The sequence below is a fragment of the Dryobates pubescens genome, chromosome 12 (genome assembly GCF_014839835.1).
Source record: "Dryobates pubescens isolate bDryPub1 chromosome 12, bDryPub1.pri, whole genome shotgun sequence".
In the NCBI taxonomy this organism is placed as follows: Eukaryota; Metazoa; Chordata; class Aves; order Piciformes; family Picidae; genus Dryobates; species Dryobates pubescens.
The window spans coordinates 2,847,172-2,868,115 of NC_071623.1; the positions used below are offsets into that span (position 1 = coordinate 2,847,172).

The following is a 20,944-nucleotide window of genomic DNA, read 5'->3' on the forward strand; positions in this document are numbered from 1 at the left end:
AGCCATTGCTACATGGCCAAGAAACTTACACAAGTCTATTCCAGTGCAGGGAAGCCTTCACTACTGAACAGACACTCTTACTGTTACAACATTCCCAGACAGACCATTGGTAAATGATGTCAAATGGTAAAAATGCCTTTTATGTTTATCATGCCTCAGCTGGTGTAATTTAACAGGTAGAACAGCAGCCTCAAAGGAAAGAAACAGGGTAATTCAAGAAAATTCAGTGATAGAAGCAAGCCATTAGGTAAGAAGCATCAGAATGGTTCACTGAGCCTGTAATCCTGGGGAAAGGGCCTCAGCTGGCCTTACAGTAACTGGTTTCCAACTAAGCCAGCAATGGGCCTGACATACTGATCAGCATGCTCAGGTTTATTCATAGATGCACTGACCTTTTACTTGGGCTCAGTTTTGGGTTATTTTTCCTCCCTACTATCCAAAAGAATGAACTGTCCAAGTTCCAGTTCCTAGAAGGAATGAAATAATCTTCTTCCAGCTATTTGCTACAGAAATAGGACTCTGGAACAAGATGTAGAAACAACAAAACAAGCTCACATCCTGAGAGTAAGTTGCTTAAAGCCACACAGACTAAGGAAGAGGCTGGGGCAAGAGACAGCTTTTTGGGGAGCACTCCCAAGATTTGCACCTCCATAAAACAAACCACTTAACTGCCTAGAGATACAGCAGTCTCCCAATTTGTATGTGCCTTCAGAAACTGTGAGTGGTATCCACTCAGCCCAACTAAACCTGAAGTTTTAGCTGCTGATCAGTGCATCAGTTTGAATTTGATATTCCTCTAAAAGAAAGGCAAACCAACAAGCCCCACAAACCCAACCACCAACCAAACCAGAACATCTACACTCCCCTTCAGTCCCTAGGGTTGAGGCACATGCACTTTCTAAACAGGAAACTGAGCAAAGGGGTGAAAAAAAACCCAAACAAAACCAACCTACTCTGCAGTAGTTCCTGATGTACAAAGTCTATGCCTCTAAAAGAGCACCAACAGATGGGTAAATCTGCCATGATATTTCCTCCATGACATTCAAAGGCTGCTCCTTCGCCTTGAATGAGCACTCAAACTGCTTATGGCTGGAACTAACAAGATGATAGCAAACCTGCAAGATCATTGCACCTCTGATTTCCCTTGTGCTGTCCTCCATGCCTTCAATGCTATCCCCAGCATTCTTTAGGGAGGAACTTACACAGTGAAATTCAACCTTCTACGTGCAGAAGAGGAGGAGGAGCTTACTGAAGAACATCAAATTTGCCACTGAAAATGCTTTTAGTCAGTATCTGTCGGATTAATCACTCTTGAATTTGCACCCCACCCATTGAGAGACAGAACTAACACAGCAGGCACTTTGGAGGAAAAGCTGTAACTGTCAGGTCCCTTCAAAATGTCTTCTTACAGATAATGAACAGGATATTAATCTTCTTCGGATACAGCCATCAATAACTGTGCAATTCTGACAAGAACTTGAACTGTCAAAGGTTGCACCCAAGATGAAAAGCTGTAGTCTGGAGAAACTGCTGGTTCTCTTGTGGAAAGAAGGGAAGTTAGAACTCACAGCAGTCCTGGATGTAAAAAGAATTCAGTTCCTGAAACAGCCAGAGAGATGAGAGGCACTATTTGTTCAATCGAGTAATTCCTCTTCCTCGCACGCCGCTTGCTCCATAAAGATCATTCTTTACACCACATGGAGAACCACCTGAGAGGAAACACAGCTTGCACATCACTGCAGTCTTTAAAGGTGGTGCAAAATACAATCAGTAAGGTTGGAGAAGACTTCAGAGATGATCAAGTCCAACCTATCACCCAACACCTCATGACTAACAAACCATGGCACCAAGTGCCACATCCAGTCCCCTCTTGAACACCTCCAGGAATGGGGACTCCACCACCTCCCTGGGCAGCACATCCCAATGGCCAATTACTCTTTCTGGGAAGAACTTTCTCCTCATCTCCAGGCTAAAGTTTCCTTCTCACCTCAAACCTACTCCAGGGGTGGAGTCACCATCCCTGGAGGCGTTCAAAAAGAGCCTGGATGAGGCACTCGGTGCCATGGTTTAGTTGATGAGATGGTGTTGGGTGATAGGTTGGACTTGATGATCCCAAAGGTCTTTTCCAACCTGGTTAATTCTATTCTAAACTTCCCCTGGCACAGCTTGAGACTGTGTCCTCTTGTTCTGGTGCTGCTTGCCTGGGAGAAGAGACCAACCCCCACCTGGCTACAACCTCCCTTCAAGTTGTAGACAGCAAGAAGGTCTCCCCTGACCCACCTCCTCTGCAGACTAAACAGCCCCAGTTCCCTCAGCCTCTCCACATAGGGCTTGTGTTGGAGACCTCTCCTCAGCCTTGTTGCCTCTCTCTGGACACATTCAAGAATCCCAATGTCCTTCTTAAATTGAGGAGCCCAGAACTGGACACAGTCATATATAAATAACAGAATTGTTCTTTGTATGATGTGGAGCCAAACCTATTCAAATAGCTCCAATACAAAAAGTCAAGAGACAGGGGTTATGCCCTCTAGAAACACCAAAACCACCAGATCTCACCATTTATAATCAGTTTCACAGTTTTAACATGCATTAAAATGTGAACTCAGTTCTTGCAGCTTTTGTCCTACAAACTTGCTTCTGCTCCTCTGAAGATAAGCCATCAACTGCCCAGATGAATGGAGCTCACCAGCCTTCGATTGAAATTGTAGCTCCAAAATGACAACTTGAAGGAGCAGTCTTTATCCAACTACTAACAGAATACTGGCAACAAGTACCAGTTGTGTCTGCATATAGAATGACTTAAGAGCTAGGAAACTACATTAAAGATGGCCTTGCCTTAAAGCACATATGAGAACAGCAGAAAAATGAGGGAGTATAATTTGGAGAGCAACATTGCTAAGGAAAGAAATAAACTGAGCACAAGGCTGTGTCCAGTAAGCAGAGGGCAGCTGTTTATAGAATGGAATAAACCAGGTTGGAAGAGACCTTTCAGATAGAGTCCAACCTAGCACCCAACACCATCTAATCAACCAAACTATGGCACCAAGCACCCCATCAAGTCTCCTCCTGAACACCTCCAGTGATGGTGACTCCACCACCTCCCTGGGCAGCACATTCCAATGGCCATTCTCTCTTTCTGGGAAGAACTTCTTCCTAACATGCAGCCTAAACCTCCCCTGGTGCAGCTTGAGACTGTGTCCTCTTGTTCTGGTGCTGGTTGCCTGGGAAAAGAGACCAACCCCTTCCTGGCTACAACCTCCCTTCAGGTAGTTGTAGAGGGCAATGAGGTCACCCCTGAGCCTCCTCTTCTCCAGGCTAAGCAACCCAAGCTCCCTCAGCCTCTCCTCACAGGGCTGTGCTCAAGGCCTCTCCCCAGCCTTGTTGCCCTTCTCTGGACACATTCAAATGTCTCAATGTCCTTCTTAAACTGAGGGGCCCAGAACTGGACACAGGACTCAAGGTGTGGCCTAACTGGACACAGTACTCAAGGTGTGGCCTAATCAGTGCTGAGTACAGGGGCAGAATGACTTCCCTGCTCCTGCTGGCCACACTGTTCCTGATGCAGGCCAGGATGCCCTTGGCCTATGTCTTCAGAAATCCAATGAAATCTATATGTGGGAACGTGTGGGGCTCATGTGGAGCTGTTTAAGCTTTATACCACTGAGAGGCAACATCTAAGCCCAGCAATCTGAAAAAGCAGCAACTGGATTAAGTTTAAATACCTCTTTCCCCTCACAAATGTGCAAGTGTCAAACTCACCTTCAGGAACCATGAGCTCTTGATTGTGGCTCAGCGGAGCGAGGTGTCTGTCGCATTCAGAACGCTCAGCCTTCATTTTCTGCATGAAGAAACAAACACTCCAAGGAACACTTGGCTTTTAAAATGCAATACACAAAACTAACCACAAAGCCTCCAGTTCAAAGAAACAATAAATGAATTAATTAATAAAACCATGGGAAATGACCCAACCTGCAATTATCAGAGAATCGAATCAGAGAATCAGTAAGGGTGGAAAAGGCCTCAGAGATCATCAAGTCCAACCTGGCACCCATGACTAACTAAACCATGGCTTCAAGTGCCACATCCAACACCTCCAGGGATGGGGACTCCACCACCTCCCTGGGCAGCACATTCCAATGGCAAATTACTCTTGCCAGGAAGAACTTTCTCCTCACCTCCAGCCTAAACTTCCCCTGGCACAGCTTGAGACTGTGTCCTCTTGTTCTGGTGCTGCTTGCCTGGGAGAAGAGACCAACCCCCACCTGGCTACAACCTCCCTTCAGGGACTTGTAGACAGCAAGAAGGTCTCCCCTGAGCCTCCTCTTCTTCAGGCTAAGCAACCCCAGCTCCCTCAGCCTCTCCTCACAGGGCTGTGCTCCAGACCCCTCCCCAGCCTCCTTGCCCTTCTCTGGACACCTTCAAGTGTCTCAATGTCCTCTGTAAAGTGAGGGTCCAGAACTGGACACAAGATTCATGGTGTGGCCTCACCAGTGCTGATTGGTGACTGACTTCCTTGCTCCTGCTGGCCACACTATTCCTGATACAGACCAGGATGCCATTGGCCTTCTTGGCCCCCTGGGCACACTGCTGGCTCATGTTCAGCCTACTCTCAACCAGTCCCCCCAGGTCCCTTTCTGCCTGGCTGCTCTCAGCCACTCTGACCCCAGCCTGTAGCACTGCCTGGGGTTGTTGTGGCAAATGTGTAGAACCCAGCACTTGGATGTGTTCAATCTCCTGCCCTTGGCCTCTGCCCATCTGTGCTGCCTGGCAAGGTCCCTCTGCAGAGCTCTCCTACCCTCTAACAGATCAACACCAAAGTGCAGCACCCAGCACTCGCACTTGCAAATGATCTCTTTCATCAGCCTGTCCAATGTGTGTGACAAAAAGCAGCAAAGTGAGGACTGCCAACCTGAGAAGGCAAGTTTAAACTTTCTAGTTAACTAGCAATAAGCCAGGACAGCAGTGTGCACAGTCTGACCTGAAAGCGCCCAGCATCCAGTATCACCATCTTGGTATTCATGCTTTCATCATAATCAGAAGGCAGGTGAGCTGCTGTCAGTGAGACTCCATACACACCAGCCAAAGATCTGCTGATGCAGTAACTTGACCAAGGGAAAGAAAGAACACAGGACAGTTTGGCTAAGGGGACTGCAATGCTCAGGTACTGAAGCACAGCATTGTCAGTGCTTCAACAGGCAAACAAAAGCAACCGCAGCCTGAAATGCACAGAGCATGAAAGAGGGCAAAGAGACAAACAACCACAGACTGGAATGCACAGAGCATGAAAGAGGGCAAAGAGACATGATCACAGCAGCTAAGTGGTCACCCTGCATCCCTCCAAGATCACCAGCCTATTCTACAATTGCACGTGTGGTGGTTTAGGCTGGGTGCTGGCCCAGATGCCACTGCGCAGGCCACACCTGGGAGGTCCCAAGGGGTGGGCCCAGCCCAGGGGGTGGTCACAGGGACCAGGTATTCCATTCCCATAATGCCCTGCACCCCTATAAAAAGGCCATGCGGGGTCTTCACTTCCTCTTTCGTCCCCTGCTGCTGCCTAGGTACAATGGCTGAGCTGCCTCCCTTGGGCCTGCTCAGGCCCAAGGCTGGGTTGGGGGGGGGAGAAAGAGCCCTGGGGGGTTTTGGGTGTACCCCCAGGTGGGGATGGGATGTTCTTGGGTATGTTCTGGGATCTCTCTCTTTGTCATGGTGCTTGTGGGTCTCTGTAAAACTTTCATTGTTGTTTGTTATTGTTTTCCTATTTAAACTTTCATCACTTTTGCAATCCGTTTGCCTGGGTCGTTATTTCTGCCTGTGGTGGGGAGGGGATCTGCCCCAAACCATTACAACATGAAACTAGAACAGCTGCTTGCTGGCATCATCAAGTGCAGCCACTTAGAAGGGTGAAAGGAAACTTTTTTCCTGCAAGGCATAGCACTGCACAGCAGTTTTTTGAATGAAAGACTACTTATTGTGATCAACTCTCTCAGAGTGCTGCTGCTACTGACACATCTTCTAATGGTGTTTCCAAAGCACTGACTTCCCCTTTTGCCACGTCAAGAAGATTATGGAGCCCTACATTAGGCCTAGGGCAGTACAGAGGTTTCCAAAACAGAAACACACTGAGCATTTCTCACAAAACACAGGTATACTGAAATGCTGAAGAAAACAAATGAATCCTGATGTAGTTAACACTTCTCTCAATTACCCAAAAGCAAGGTGGGGGTCCTGAAATGATGACTGCCTTGTGGCGGACTCGACTGCAACAGGAACTACAGCAAAGTGCTAACACTTGCAGCATGCTACTAAGCCATAAAAACAATAATCAAAGTTGCAAACAGAACAAAATCCTGGGGGTGGAGGGGGTGAATAACACTCAGGATCTACAGCTACAGTGCCCCAGACAGTCAGAGAAGCCAAAGCCCAAACCAAGCAGCACAACAACACAAAAGCTCAGCAGGCTGGAGGCAACTCCCCAGCGATACTCACGCAATCTTCTTGCAGGATGCCAAAGCACAGCACACTATGTCATTCTCCTCATGCCACTTGCACCTACATGAAATAAAAGTTCTGGCTTACTTCAGAAGCATCCATTCCCTTAATCATCATGAACAATTGGAGAAGGAACAGGAACAAATGTTCCAAGTTTGCCTCAGTGACTGTATGGCACCTTGAAAATTCCACAGAGGACCAGTGCTCAGTAACTAAGCTCCAAGTGGGTTATGCAGAAGTAAGAGGTATGCTCAACAGGCAGCCTGCTGCATGCAGAGGTGGGGGGTAAGGGGGATGCCCAATGACAGGGCAAGGGGCAGTGGGCTGAGGCATAGGAAGTTCCATGGAAACATAAGGACTTTTTTTTCCCCCCACTGTGAGGGTGACAGAACCCTGGAACAGGCTGCCCAGGGGGGTTGTGGAGTCTCCCTCTCTGGAGATACTCAAAGCCAGCCTGGATGTGTTCCTGTGTGATCAGGCACAGATGACCCTGCTCTGGCAGAGCGGTTGGACTGGAGAAGAGGAGGCTCAGGGGTGACCTCATTGCCCTCTACAACTACCTGAAAGGTGGTTGTAGCCGGGAAGGGGTTGGTCTCTTCTCCCAGGCAACCAGCACCAGAACAAGGAGTCATTGTGCCCCTGTACTCTGAATTGGTTAGGCTGCACCTCGAGTACTGTGTCCAGTTCTGGGCCTCTCAGTTTAAGAAGAACATTGAGACACTTGAAGGTGTCCAGAGAAGGGCAACAAGGCTGGAGAGAGGCCTTGAGCACAGCCTGTGAGGAGAGGCTGAGGGAGCTGGGGTTGTTTAGCCTGGAGAAGAGAAGGCTGAGGAGTAACCTCATTGCCCTCTACAACTACCTGAAAGGTGGTTGTAGCCAGGAAGGGGTTGGTCTCTTCTCCCAGGCAACCAGCACCAGAACAAGGGGACACAGTCTCAAGCTGCTCCAGGTGAGGTTTAGACTCGAAGTGAGGAGAAAGTTCTTCACCGAGCGAGTCGTTCGTCATTGGAATGTGCTGCCCAGGGAGGTGGTGGAGTCACCGTCCCTGGAGGTGTTCAAGAGGGGATTGGACGTGGCACTTGGTGCCATGGTCTAGTCATGAGGTCTGTGGTGACAGGTTGGACTTGATGATCCTTGGGGTCTCTTCCAACCTTAGCTATACTGTGATACTGAGACCTTTTGAGGTCCCTTCCAACCCCCAACACTCTGTGATTCTGTGACAAAGAGAATCCTAAGAGATAAATGGAATTTAAAGACAGTCTGAAGCTTCCCATTAACATGAAATAGTTCCTCCCAGAATAAATATCCCCACTTTCATCTCCAGAAGCGTGGTTTGAAGTACATTTCTCCACTCTTGTTAAGGTCTCCCTCTGTTATGAAGATGTTCATGGAAATAGAAAACTGCCTGGCTATTAAAAGATAAAGCAAGACATTATCTCCATGGATCTTAAATCCATACCATGAGCAGACTTCCAAGAATAACTTTTCCTTTTAAAGATACACTAAAATTTAAGACAAATTATTATTATTAGAACAGTAGCAGAGGAAAAGTTAATTTCTACATTAACTGTGTGTTAAGTATTCCTCTGCAGCACCACAAGCTATGTAACACCTCTCCTGTGAGGACAGACTGAAGGAGCTGGGGCTGTTCAGTCTGGAGAAGAGAAGACTCCAAGGTGACCTCATTGTGGCCTTCCAGTATCTGAAGGGGGCTACAAGAAGGCTGGGGAGGGACTGCTCAGGATCTCAGGTAGTGATAGGACTAGGGGGAATGGAATGAAGCTGGAGGTGGGGAGATTCAGGCTGGAGGTGAGGAGGAAGTTCTTCCCCATGAGAGTGGTGAAGCCCTGGAATGGGTTGTCCAGGGAGGTGGTTGGGGCCCCATCCCTGGAGGTGTTTAAGCCCAGGCTGGATGAGGCTGTGGCCAGGCTGATCTTGTGTGGGGTGTCCCTGCCCATGGCAGGGGAGTTGGAACTAGATGATCCTTGTGGTCCCTTCCAACCCTGACTGATACTATGAACACTTCTTTGAACAGTCATTGAGGAATCTCAAAGCAGGAAAAATTTCCCATTCAAGACACACAGAAAAAAGTGCCACAAAGTAAAAAGTGGTCTAGATGGGTAATAAAGACTATTTATTCCAGAAGAAAAAAAAACACAGGCTCTGGCTTAGCACTTATGCCTGAGAATTTGATTTGTACCACTGGCAAATATAGCTTGTCCCTCCTCACAGCAGCAGAATGCAATCAACCAGGTTGGACCTCAGAGATCATCAAGTCTAACCCATCACCCAACACCATTTAATCAACTAAACCATGGCACCAAGTGCCTCATCCAATCCCCTCTTGATTGTGTCCTTTTATTCTGGTGCTGGTGTCCTTTTATTCTGGTGCTTTTATCCTGGTGCTGGTTGCCTGGAAGAAGAGTCTAACCCCGACCTGGCTACAACCTCCGTTCAAATAGGGAGGCTCAGGGGAGACAACTTTCTCCAGGCTAAGCAACCCCAGCTCCCTCAGCCTCTCCTCACAGGGCTGTGCTCCAGACCCCTCCCCAGCTTTGTTGCCCTTCTCTGGACACCTTCCAGCAGCTCAACATCTTTCCTAAACTGAGGAGCCCAGAACTGGACACAGGACTCAAGGTGTGGCCTAACCAGCACTGAGTACAGGGCAGAATGACTTCCCTGCTCCTGCTGGCCACACTAGTCCTGATGCAGGCCAGGATGCCATTGGCCACCTTTGCCACCTGGGCACACTGCTGGCTCATGTTCAGCCTATTACCAACCAGCACCCCCAGGTCCCTCTCTGCCTGGCTGCTCTGCAGCCACTCTAACCCCAGCCTGTACCACTGCATGAGGTTGTTGTGGCCAATGTGCAGAACCTGGCACTTGGATGTGTTCAGTCTCCTGCCCTTGGACTCTGCCCATCTGCCCAGCCTGGCAAGGTCCCTCTGCAGAGCTCTCCTACCCTCTAACAGATCAACTCCTGCCCCCAGCTTGGTGTCACTGCAAATGTACTGATAATGGACTCAATGCCCTCATCCAGATCATCAATAAAGATACTGAACAGGATGGGGCCCAGCATCTGACCTCTAACAGCCCCCAGGTCCCAGCCAAATTGCATTTCTTTGAGTCTGAATCTCTCATTTCTTTGATTTCTAGGTAAATACCACAATGTATCTTATTCCCACTTTCCACCCCCTGCTCAGATTCAACATTAAAGGGTCATCTATCATTACACTTCACTTGGGAAAGCATTCCTCATTTCCAGTTGTACTCATGCTGTGACAAGCAGCATTTCTGGTGCTTACAGAACATTTTAGTCTAGCAGCATACAAGCCACCTGTAGGGTGCCAGACGTGTCAGGCTATCAGACATCTCTGCAGAGAGCCCAAGATACCTGGTGTTACTGCAAAAGTCCCACAGGAAGACATCCAGCTCTCTACAGACCCAAGTCTTGGATGGCTCCTCTTTGTATTTCTTCCGGTACAGTTCGGTTACCAGGTCTTCTACAGCAAGAAGCTCCAGGTGTTTCACAATGCCTGTGGTCCAGAGAAAATCCAAGTCATAGAATCAATGAGGCTGGAAAAGACCTCAGAGATCAGCAAGTCCAACCTGTCACCCAACACCTCCTGACTAACTTAACCATGGCACCAAGTGCCACGTCCAATCCCCTCTTGAACACCTCCAGGGATGGTGACTCCACCACCTCCCTGGGTAGCACATTCCAATGGCCAATCTCTCTTCCTGGGAAGAACTTTTTCCTCACCTTCAGCCTAAACTTCCCCTGGCACAGCTTGAGACTGTGTCCTCTTGTTCTGGTGCTGCTTGCCTGGGAGAAGAGACCAACCCCCTTCCTGGCTACAACCTCCCTTCAGGCAGTTGTAGACAGCAAGAAGGTCTCCCCTGAGCCTCCTCTTCTCCAGGCTAAGCAACCCCAGCTCCCTCAGCCTCTCCTCACAGGGCTGTGCTCAAGGCCTCTCCCCAGCCTCATTGCCCTTCTCTGGACATGTTCTAGAGTCTCAATGTCCTTTGTAAACTGAGGGGCCCAGAACTGGACACAGGACTCCAGGTGTGGCCTAACCAGTGCTGAGTACAGGGCACAATGACTTCTCTGCTCCTGCTGGCCACACTATTTGTGATACAGGCCAGGATGCCCACCTGGGCACACTGCTGGCTCATGTTCAGCCTACTCTCAACCAGTACCCCCAGGTCCCTTTCTGCCTGGCTGCTTTCCAGCCACTCTGTCCCCAGCCTCTAGCACTGCATGGGGTTGTTGTGACCAAAGTGCTGCACCCGGCACTTGGACTCTGCCCATCTGTTCAGCCTGTTGAGGTCCCTCTGCAGAGCCCTTCCACCCTCTAACAGATCAACTCCTGCCCCCAGCTTGGTGTCATCTGCAAATTTACTGCTGATGGACTCAATCCCCTCATCCAGATCATCAATAGAGATGTTGAACAGGCTGGGGCCCAGCACTGATCCCTGGGGCACACCACTGGTGCCTGGCTGCCAGCTGGCTGTGGCACCATTCACCACCACTCTCTGGGTTTGGCCCTCCAGCCGGTTCCTAACCCAGCATCAGAAGAACAAAAGAGTCAGTGAATAATTCCTGTTTAGCTCACTTCTCAGTCAGTCCCTGTCCACTACCCAGCCTCTCACCAGAGCATCAAAGCCCTTGTAAGCCTTACCAAGTTATTCCACCAGTGGTTTTAAGGAAACCTGCCTTCTTAGCAAAGTGTTGTCCTGTATTACCATAATCTCCTCCACCCAAGTAAATTTGTACCCCCACTTGCAGGCCTTCTCCTCAGAAGCTGATTGTTTTCCCAAGCATTACCACATGCTCACCTTCACAGTAATCTCACTGCCTCTAGTGCTCCTTTAACTGGCTAAGCAAGAAACAGTGTATGTTATTCTACAGAGGTGCTCACTAGTCAGGTAGCTATGCAGACTGCTGGTTTGCTGTCACTGACACAGGGGAAGAGGGAGAAGCACACAAAGTTTTTCTGGCTATCAGTATCAGCTATTATGAAACCTTTTGAGACCTGAAGATGTTCAGGTAAATACAGCTGCCCATGGTTACACAACCCTTCCTTCTTGGGGGTGGGGGATAGGCCCAGAACAATCCATTTCCTACCTGTTTGGCTAGCCATTCGATTGAGACACCAGCTCACTCGGAATCTGTCATCATGCTAAAGGAAAAGAAGATTTCAGTCACACTGAAGTAGTACAGCATGCAGTTCTGACACCTGCAAGGCTTCTGGCTAGGTCTGAAAGAGTCCCATCCAAAAGTAAAATTCAATGTGTTCAGGACTAAATGTACCCTCTTCCTGAAAATTACCTTGAAAAGGAACCAAATTCCATGTGGGCTCTCCACAGGAGAAATGTAGGCCTAAAGCTTGCAGGCAGGTTAAAGGTTAACCCAAACCATTGGCATCACACTTCAGTATTTTGAGGTGTTTTTCTTTCATGTGTATTTCTTCAGAGCCCTGTGCTTATGGTCTGAGCCAAAAATCTTGACCCTCCCCCACCTTTTTAAGAATGAACAGTAGGTTTGAATGGCATCAAAACATAAAACTTAGCTCTCATGAAGCTCAAATCCTTCTGAATCTTAATATTTGGGTTTGCTCATCAGCAAATGAAACTTGAGCAAAACCTTAAGATGTTCAGCATTCTCAAGAGGAAAGAACAACACAAAAACACCCCTTAGAAAAGCAGGATTGTGTGACTATCATTCAGCACAATCAACTTACAGCAATCTTAAAAGCTCATAACCTAAAGTCAACAGAACATGAGAGAATCAGTGAAATGTTTATCTACAGATGAGAGTCAGAAGTGCAGGCTAAAAATGAGAAGGCTTCTGCTTCATAAACAGGTTAGTTTGAGGCCTTTCCTTCTTGAATGGGACTGTGAAACTTTGGAAAACAGTGTCTTTTCCCACTTATTTGCACACTGATCAGGTTTTAGAGTGAAGTATCTCCTTAATCATCCAAAAGGAAGTTACATTAGAGGTTCTGACTTAGAACATCATACTCTGGCTTTGACCATACCCTGCAGTAAAACTGAGGCTGAGCATCTCTGGCTGGCTGGACAAAGTCAAGAAGTTCCTGTAAGACAACTGCATAAGAAGCACATGGAAGATGGAATCCAGATACAGGGATCTTATGAGTGGCATCACCTAGTGAAAAGGGAGTTGGTAGGGAAGAAAAAACAAATTTTAAATAATCAGGTTATGGGAAATCCTGTTTCCTTAAGTGATACATTTCCCTCTCCTTTTTATCTTCCTGTATACACACAAACACTCCCCTGCTCTACAGGCGGTGTCTGTGATTAAGCTCCCAAACCCCTGCTTCCCTCAGCAGAAGACTGGTGGGTCTGGGATGGGAGGAGACACACAGAGAGCTTTTAAAAGGCCATTATCTCAGTATTTGTCATAGAGAAACATGGGCCAGGTTTGTTTCCTTTATACACAAGGGGAGGAAGTGTCCTAACAGAAACAAACTGCAATCTATAAACACTACGTAAGAGCCGCAAGGGAAACAAGGCAGGCCAGATGCAACAAGAGTGTGAATACTTTAACTCTGTTGATCTATGTCAAGCTACAGAAAACTTACAACTTTGAAATCTGAACTAGTGTCTTTTAACTACTCTATTATAAACTGACACTTCATGGCGAAGATATACACAAGGGCTATCAGGAGAAGGACACTGTACAGATAGGCTGGAAAGCATTTAAAGCTGTGCAAAGCTGCTGATGTAAGAACACACTGCAGTTGTTACTGAACTCAGGTAGGAAGGCAAAACACAAATAATTCACCCCAAATGCTTTTGGAAGTGACAGAAGTGCTCTGACACGTTTGTGGGCACAGGGAACACATACAAGGTGACTGCGACAACCTGCTCTGTCACTCCTTTCTCTCTGAAATGTATCTGAGCTACCAGAAGGAGAAACTGTAGACTTACAGAAAACATTTGGATACAGATCACACAAGCTGAGTCTACAACTGCACACCTTTGCACACCACTCCTTTTCCCCACTGATACTCACTAGCAGCCTGGCAATGGTACCGGAAACCACATGGTGGTACTTCTGCAGAAGCACAGGGGAAATGGGAGAGAAAGAATAATCATCATGCAGCATCCACAATGGCAGATCCTTAACTCTCAACTACACACTGCAGTACAGAAAGAAACATTTCATCTTCCCTTGTGGCACTGTGCACGTGCCACAAACTCTTTCTCAAAGAGTTATTTGCAGTTACAGGCATTTAAAAACCCAAAGTATATTATACAGTGTGTATATTTAGGTACAATCAAGACAAAAACTCATTGGCATGGAATATAAAGCACAAACTCCTGAAGGTCCACCTGGCTTTGTTCTACCCTCTTTGAAGCTGCACACACTTCTGACACACTTAAGTGCATCTCTTTAGAAACAATCAGCATTGCTCTGATACTGCAAGAAGTCCAGCTACCTACAGTCACAGAAATAAACCCAAAGCAAGCTGACCTCTTTGTCTCCCTTCTGTGGAACCCCCACCTGGATCTATGAAGTGATGGAAATCAGCAATTATGCCATCCTGCAAGGAGAACTTGACGCACCCAATCTCACAGGGAAGGAAGCGCTGCTCACAGTGGGATGGCAGCTTGCCATGGCTGTAAATGTTCAGGAAGTAGAAGATGTCTGCAGTCACAGCTGAAAGAAGAAAACACAAGAGAGCCACCAGAGGTTACAGCAAGCCATCCTGGCCTCACCTTGCTTCACCTCACCCAGCATAAGCCCCAGCATACATTACCATAGGAGTAACGACCAAGTAAAACACACAGATATTTCTCTGCTTTTGAGGCTACAAGGTAACTAATACTTATGTGAGATTCAGGCATAGCAATAGTCCTGGTACACCTTCCATAGATACTACTGTGTGTAGAGATCAGGAGACAAAATAAAACACCAGACCCATCACAAGGCAAGATCAGCCTTGCCAGGCCAAGCCACCATGACCAATCTAATAAAATCTGTATGACACTAACAGGGGAGCATCACCCCCGGCAGGGAGGAGGCTAAGAGCTGCTCCTTCCTGCCTCTCCATAACCACAGCAATAAGAAAGCAAGCCAAGAGTCTTGTAGGTGAAAGGCTGGAGCTGAGACTTAACCACACAGCAGACAGCTGATATTAACTGACTGCTACTTGACTTTTCTTGTAAGCACCACCACACATCATTTTTCCAGAATGATGCAGTATTACAGGTATGTGCAACTCCAATTGAAACATTCACTGGAAGAGGGGTACAGGTATGAAAGCTTTGGTTTTCAAGAGCTTTTTTTTCCAGTAAGAAAACAAGCCAGAACATAATGAAAACACTGACAGAGTACATATCCCCTCTTTTATTCTCCCAAACAGGCCACATTATTTAACATCCACACCATACAAACTTTGATGTCCAACAAGGACTTCTAAAGGAAAAGGAGTTGTTGATATCCAACAACTCCTTTAAAAGGATACAACCAACTCCTCATCCTTCAGCACAATTATGGATATCATAACCATGTAAATCCTAGGTGCAGAAGTTAATTCTTCAACTTTCTCTTTAAAATCTTCTAATAATGTTAGAAACTATCATTGTCTCTATTTCCATCAAGCTAAAAGATAAGAGGATACAATTATTTCACAGGAAGAGGGACACCTGCACTGACTTCCCTCTATATGCCTTTTCACAACAGAAGACCACTAGTTTAAAACAAACATCTGACACAGATGGCTAACAGCAAAATGTAAACAAGATGTATGGGTACCATTGAGAATAGCTATAAAGGACAAGGTTTTTATCTACCAGGATCAGACACATCTAGAAGAGGAGCAACACTGGCCATCTTTGTGATCAGACAGGCAGGAACTGGATTAGGCTGGAAAAGATGAAGAAGTTAATCAATAAATACATACATAGAGCCTTCAACCCCTCAATATAGCCTTCGACCTCCTTGTATTAGAGAAAAAACTGTCCACTTAGAGCTAGGCAGAAGAAGTCTGCAGTTTATATACAAGTGTCTGTGTACTTGCAGACAGGAAGGAAAAATCATAGAATCAATAAGGTTGGAAAAGACCTCAGAGATCAGCAAGTCCAACCTGTCACCCAACACCTCATGACTAACTCAACCATGGCTTCAAGGGCCACACCAATCCCCTCTTGAACACCTCCAGGGACAAGGACTCCACCACCTCCCTGGGCAGCACATTCCAATGGCCAATTCCTCTTGCCAGGAAGAACTTTCTCCTCACCTCCAGCCTAAACTTCCCCTGGTGCAGCTTGAGACTGTGTCCTCTTGTTCTGGTGCTGGTTGCCTGGGAGAAGAGACCAACCCCCACCTGGCTACAACATCCCTTCAGGAGCAAGAAGGTCTCCCCTGAGCCTCCTCTTCTCCAGGCTAAGCAACCCAAGCTCCCTCAGCCTCTCTTCACAGGGCTGTGCTCAAGGCCTCTCCCCAGCCTCATTGCCCTTCTCTGGACACCTTCAAGTGTCTCGATGTCCTTCTTAAATGGAGGGGCCCAGAACTGGACACAGGACTCAAGGTGTGGCCTAACCAGTGCTGAGTACAGGGGCACATTGACTTCCCTGCTCCTGCTGGCCACACTGTTCCTGATGAGAGATTTCTTTTGTAACAAAACCAGAAGTGGGCATCTTAACACCTTGGCCAACTTACTACAACTGGAAAGAACAGCAGCTACACTTACAAAACACAGCAAACACACACACATGATTTTGTTGTGCTCAAACCATTTGTCACAGGGAAGGTACTTGTCAAATTTGATTTCAAAATATTCTCCATGAACTTTATGAAGATGTTTGGCACAAGATAGCTGCCTTTGACTGGGAATCAAGCTCATGAAAAGCTGGTAAAGCCTCACGGAAGTCATCAGATTGCTCTGGCACAGAGCAAGCAAGAAGGGCACACATGCCCATTAAGGACTGCAAATCCATGCATGAACACTAAGTGTTTAAGAGCACAGGAATTAAACCCTGGCAGGCTTACAGAATTCAATCATTCAAGACCCAAATTGGGAATAACATGCACCTCTAGGTACATTAATTCCAGATGACCACCTCAGCCAAAGCTGCTGATTGCCAGTGTGAGCCATTTAAAAGAAAATGAGGAATTAGTTCCATCCAAGTAAGCTCAGTCTACCTCCAAAAGATGACTAAGCCTTTTCTCTATACAAAATAACTCTGGTTGCCTATGCACAAGAGAGCAATCCACAAACTGAGCTCTCTCAATCTCACATATATACTGACACCAAGGATGCCATTTTTTATTGCGATAAAGCAGTTATTCCTGCCTCTCATCACAACTTCCCACAATGCTACCACTGGTGGGAAGAAATATAGAGGCCTCCATTTATGACTTAGTAGTCACCTCCTGTATATCTCCTCTCTATATAAAAAACAAATCTTTGTTAATTAGAGTAGAACAAACCAGGTTGGAAAAGACCTTTGAGATCATCACATCCAACCCATCATCCAACTCCATCTAATCAACTAAACCATGGCACCAAGTGCCTCATCCAGTCTCTTCCTAAACACCTCCACTGATGGTGACTCCACCACCTCCCCGGGCAGCACATTCCAATGGCAAATCAATCTCTCTATGAAGAATTTCTTCCTAACCTCCAGCCTAAACCTCCCCTGGCACAGCTTGAGACTGTGTCCTCTTGTTCTGGTGTGGTTGCCTGGGAGAAGAGACCAACCCCCACCTGGCTACAACCTCCCTTCAGGGAGTTGGAGAGAGCAAAAAGGTCTCCCCTGAGCCTCCTCTTCTCCAGGCTAAGCAACTCCAGCTCCCTCAGCCTCTCCTCATAGGGCTGTGCTCCAAACCCCTCACAATTACATACTCCTAGCCTGGGAAGTAACACAATCATGTTTTAAAAAGCTCTTTCCCATAAGGCAGCCCTCCAATCCCAAACCCAGAAAACCCTGCCTAGCATCTCCCTACTACCCCAGAGTGACCAATTCAACTAATACAGATTTACTAATCACTCCAAAGTGCTAGCATTGCATCATCATCTTTAGTATCATGTAGGAGGTTTAAAGTCCTCAAATTTGTCCCCACCAGTAATTTGTAGTTCACAGTCAGTACCCAGTAATATGGGATGAAGAAGTAAAATGCAGTATTATCCAATTACTCAGTCAGGATCCTTGCTTTGACATGCAAATTTGCACATGGTTATTACACTGGAGTAAAGTCAGCTTTCTAACACCTCATGTAATTCCAACTCTGAAGTGAATTATGTTTCAGGGAACTGCTGGAAGAAGGAGAGAGAGAGAGAGAGAGAGAGAAAGGGAAAAGAAAAAACAAAACAAACCACAAAATTTAAACCAAACACACACATAAAACCCCCACAAAACACACACCCCACCACAAGGCCTCCAAATCACACAACCAAAACAAAAAAGCCACTAAAACACAGCAAAACCACACCTAAAACCCACACTCACTCATTCCTTTTCAAGACAGTAAATAGTAAAAGGGCTCTGAGTAGCACTATTTCTGACCACAACCACATTCACCTTAACCTAACTGCTTAGGTCAACATTGTGGGATTCTGCCCTCCATCATAACATTCTATCCTTTCCATAATCAAACCAGCCTAAAAGTAATGGCAAGGTAGAACTACTCTTTTTGTGCCAAGGTTGCACGATTTCCTTGACCTGGTCCACCACACAGCCATTAGAGAATGCCACATCAGCTGTGTGCAGACATAGCTTCAGGTGGTCAGACAAGGATCACCTAAATCAAGGGCATGAAACAAAGCAAAAGCAACATGAACCTATGACCAGAAGTCACATCAATTTACAGTAGTGCAAATTAAAAACAGAAATGTGGTAAGTCACAGCAAAATATTTGTTGGAACACAAAACTAAGTTGCTACAAGAATTACACATGACTTACTATGGCAGATGGGCAGAGTTCAATGGGATGGCATTCAACAAGTCCAAGTGCCAGGGGCTGCCACAGCCACAGCAACCCCATGCAGAGCTACAGGCTGGGGTCAGAGTGGCTGAGAGCTGCCAAACAGAGAGGGTCCTGGGGGTGCTGATTAATAGCCACCTAAACATGAGCCAGCAGTGTGGCCAGGTGGCCAAGAAGGCCAATGGCATCCTGGCCTGCATTAGGAATAGTGTGGCCAGCAGGAGCAGGGAGGTCATTGTGCCCCTGGACTCTGCATTGGTTAGGCCACACCTTGAGTCCTGTGTCCAGTTCTGGGCCCCTCAGTTTAAGAAGGACATCGAGACACTTGAACGTGTCCAGGGAAGGGCAACGAGGCTGGGGAGAGGCCTTGAGCACAGCCCTGTGAGGAGAGGCTGAGGGAGCTGGGGTTGCTTGGCCTGGAGAAGAGGAGGATCAGGGGAGACCTCATTGCCCTCTACAACTACCTGAAAGGTGGCTGTAGCCAGGAAGGGGTTGGTCTCTTCTCCCAGGCAACCAGCACCAGAACAAGGGGACACAGTCTCAAGCTGCACCAGGGGAGGTTTAGACTCAAGGTGAGGAGAAAGTTCTTCGCCGAGCGAGTCGTTCGTCATTGGGATGTGCTGCCCAGGGAGGTGGTGGAGTCACCGTCCCTGGAGGTGTTCAAGAGGGGATTGGATGTGGCACTTGGTGCCATGGTCTGGTCATGAGGTCTGTGGTGACAGGTTGGACTCGATGATCCTCAGGGTCTCTTCCAACCTTAGTTGGAAGTATACTGTGTGATACTAAAAGAGCCCAAAGGAACAAGCTGTAATGGTTTAAAATAATACAGAGTATTCTCACCTTCAACTTGAACCCAAATAATTAACTGTGCAACATTCATAATGGTATTGACTACTACAACAGCCACAACCTCCAGAGGCTGGAGGATGTAAAATAGAATAGAATTAACCAGGTTGGAAAAGACCTTCGAGATCATTGAGTCCAACCTATCACCCAACACCATCTAAACAACTAAACCATGGCACCAAGTGCCTCATCCAGTCTCTTCTTAAACACTTCCAGGGATGGTGACTCCACCACCTCCCTGGGCAGCACATTCCAATGGCCAATCTCTCTTTCTGTGAAGAACTTCTTCCTAACATCCAGCCTAAACCCCCCCTGGCACAGCTTGAGACTGTGTCCTCTTGTTCTGTTGGTGGTTTCCCAGAGAAGATGCCAACCCCCACCTGGCTACAACCTCCCTTCAGGTAGCTGTAGACAGCAAGGTCTCCTCTGAGCCTCTTCCATAGTGTCATGGCTGACTAACCACCACCACCACCTACTCTCTCTCTATTTAGCTACATTGAAGGGTGTTCCTCGTTCGGCTTTTACCTCTGTCACTGTCTTCTGAGAGCCATTCTTTCTATTCTCCTTATGAGCCATCTCCATATATAGGATCCTTTCTTCTTTAGGCAGCAACTTGAAGGAAAGCAAATTGTTTAAAAAGGGGTTTTTTTAACCACAATCCAACTTCTGTCTAAAAAACTGTGCGTTTCCAAAAGCTATTATCAACACTTGGCAAGAACAACCAACTGCTAACACTGACTGAAGTACTTCCAGGTCCCTTTCTCCCTCACAGAGCTCTAAGCTTTGATTCTGAACACCTGGTGAGCACATGCTTTTGAAGGATCTTCAAAGGCAACCTGGTGCTGTCCCACCAAAACCACTTGCCAGCCGAGGCTGCTACTACCCATCACACAGAAGCTGAAGCTGCTCCCCAGCAGCTGAGGGCAGCACCCTGTAGCTGGCTTGTGCTCCTTACCCAGAGCCAAGGCCACTCAAGATGCCAGTGTGAGCCACAAACACACCGCAGCTCAGCCACCAGCTGGTTCACCCTCCAAGAATGGCCACACTGACACTATCCCACATGCAACCTGTACAGGGGTACTACACAGAGCCACCTGATGGGCGCTGGCTCCCACTAGCAAGTGAGCTGCTATGCAACCCATGACCCCGGCACGCTGCAGCAGCAGCACCACGGCTCCGCGGGCCTCCCCGCGAGCCTCCCCGCTCCCCTCCCCGCCCTTAAGCCGCCTTAACACGAAGCCGTTCTCCCCCCTCCCCCCACAGGAGGCCGTAGACAGGAGAGGCGGCAAGCGGGAAAGGCCGTCCCCCTCACCGCCCACGCCTGGGAGCAGTAGGGGATGGCATCGACCACGCGGCTCACGGGCACGCCGCGCCCCCGCAGCCCGGGCAGCTGCTCGCGCGCGAAGCAGTAGAAAGCGCTGCGGGACGCCCTGCGGCTTGACATGGCGGCCACAAGCCCCGCCGCGCCTCGGCTCGGCTCGGCTCGGCTCGGCCCGGCCCGGCCCCGGCCCGGCACGCTACAGCGCGGCCACAAGCCCCGCCGCGCCTCGGCCCGGCCCCGGCACGCTGCAGCGCGGCCACAAGCCCCGCCGCGCCTCGGCCCGGGCCCCGGCACGCTGCAGCGCGGCCACAAGCCCCGCCGCGCCTCGGCCC

The 20,944-nt window shown here is 48.0% G+C and overlaps 1 protein-coding gene across 1 annotated transcript; it reads right to left on the minus strand.

Annotated features, from left to right (window-relative positions):
• Window positions 1-1,626: 1,626 nt before the first annotated feature.
• On the minus strand, window positions 1,627-20,735 carry MAEL (maelstrom spermatogenic transposon silencer). The gene is made up of 12 exons (XM_054166141.1): window positions 20,604-20,735; window positions 19,817-19,903; window positions 16,232-16,403; window positions 14,021-14,176; window positions 13,529-13,570; window positions 12,531-12,658; window positions 11,618-11,672; window positions 9,884-10,025; window positions 6,487-6,549; window positions 4,979-5,102; window positions 3,760-3,838; window positions 1,627-1,709 (listed from the first exon to the last, which is right to left on the minus strand). The coding sequence occupies exons 1-12, from the start codon at window positions 20,733-20,735 to the stop codon at window positions 1,627-1,629; spliced, it is 1,263 nt and encodes a 420-aa protein (XP_054022116.1).
• Window positions 20,736-20,944: the final 209 nt, after the last annotated feature.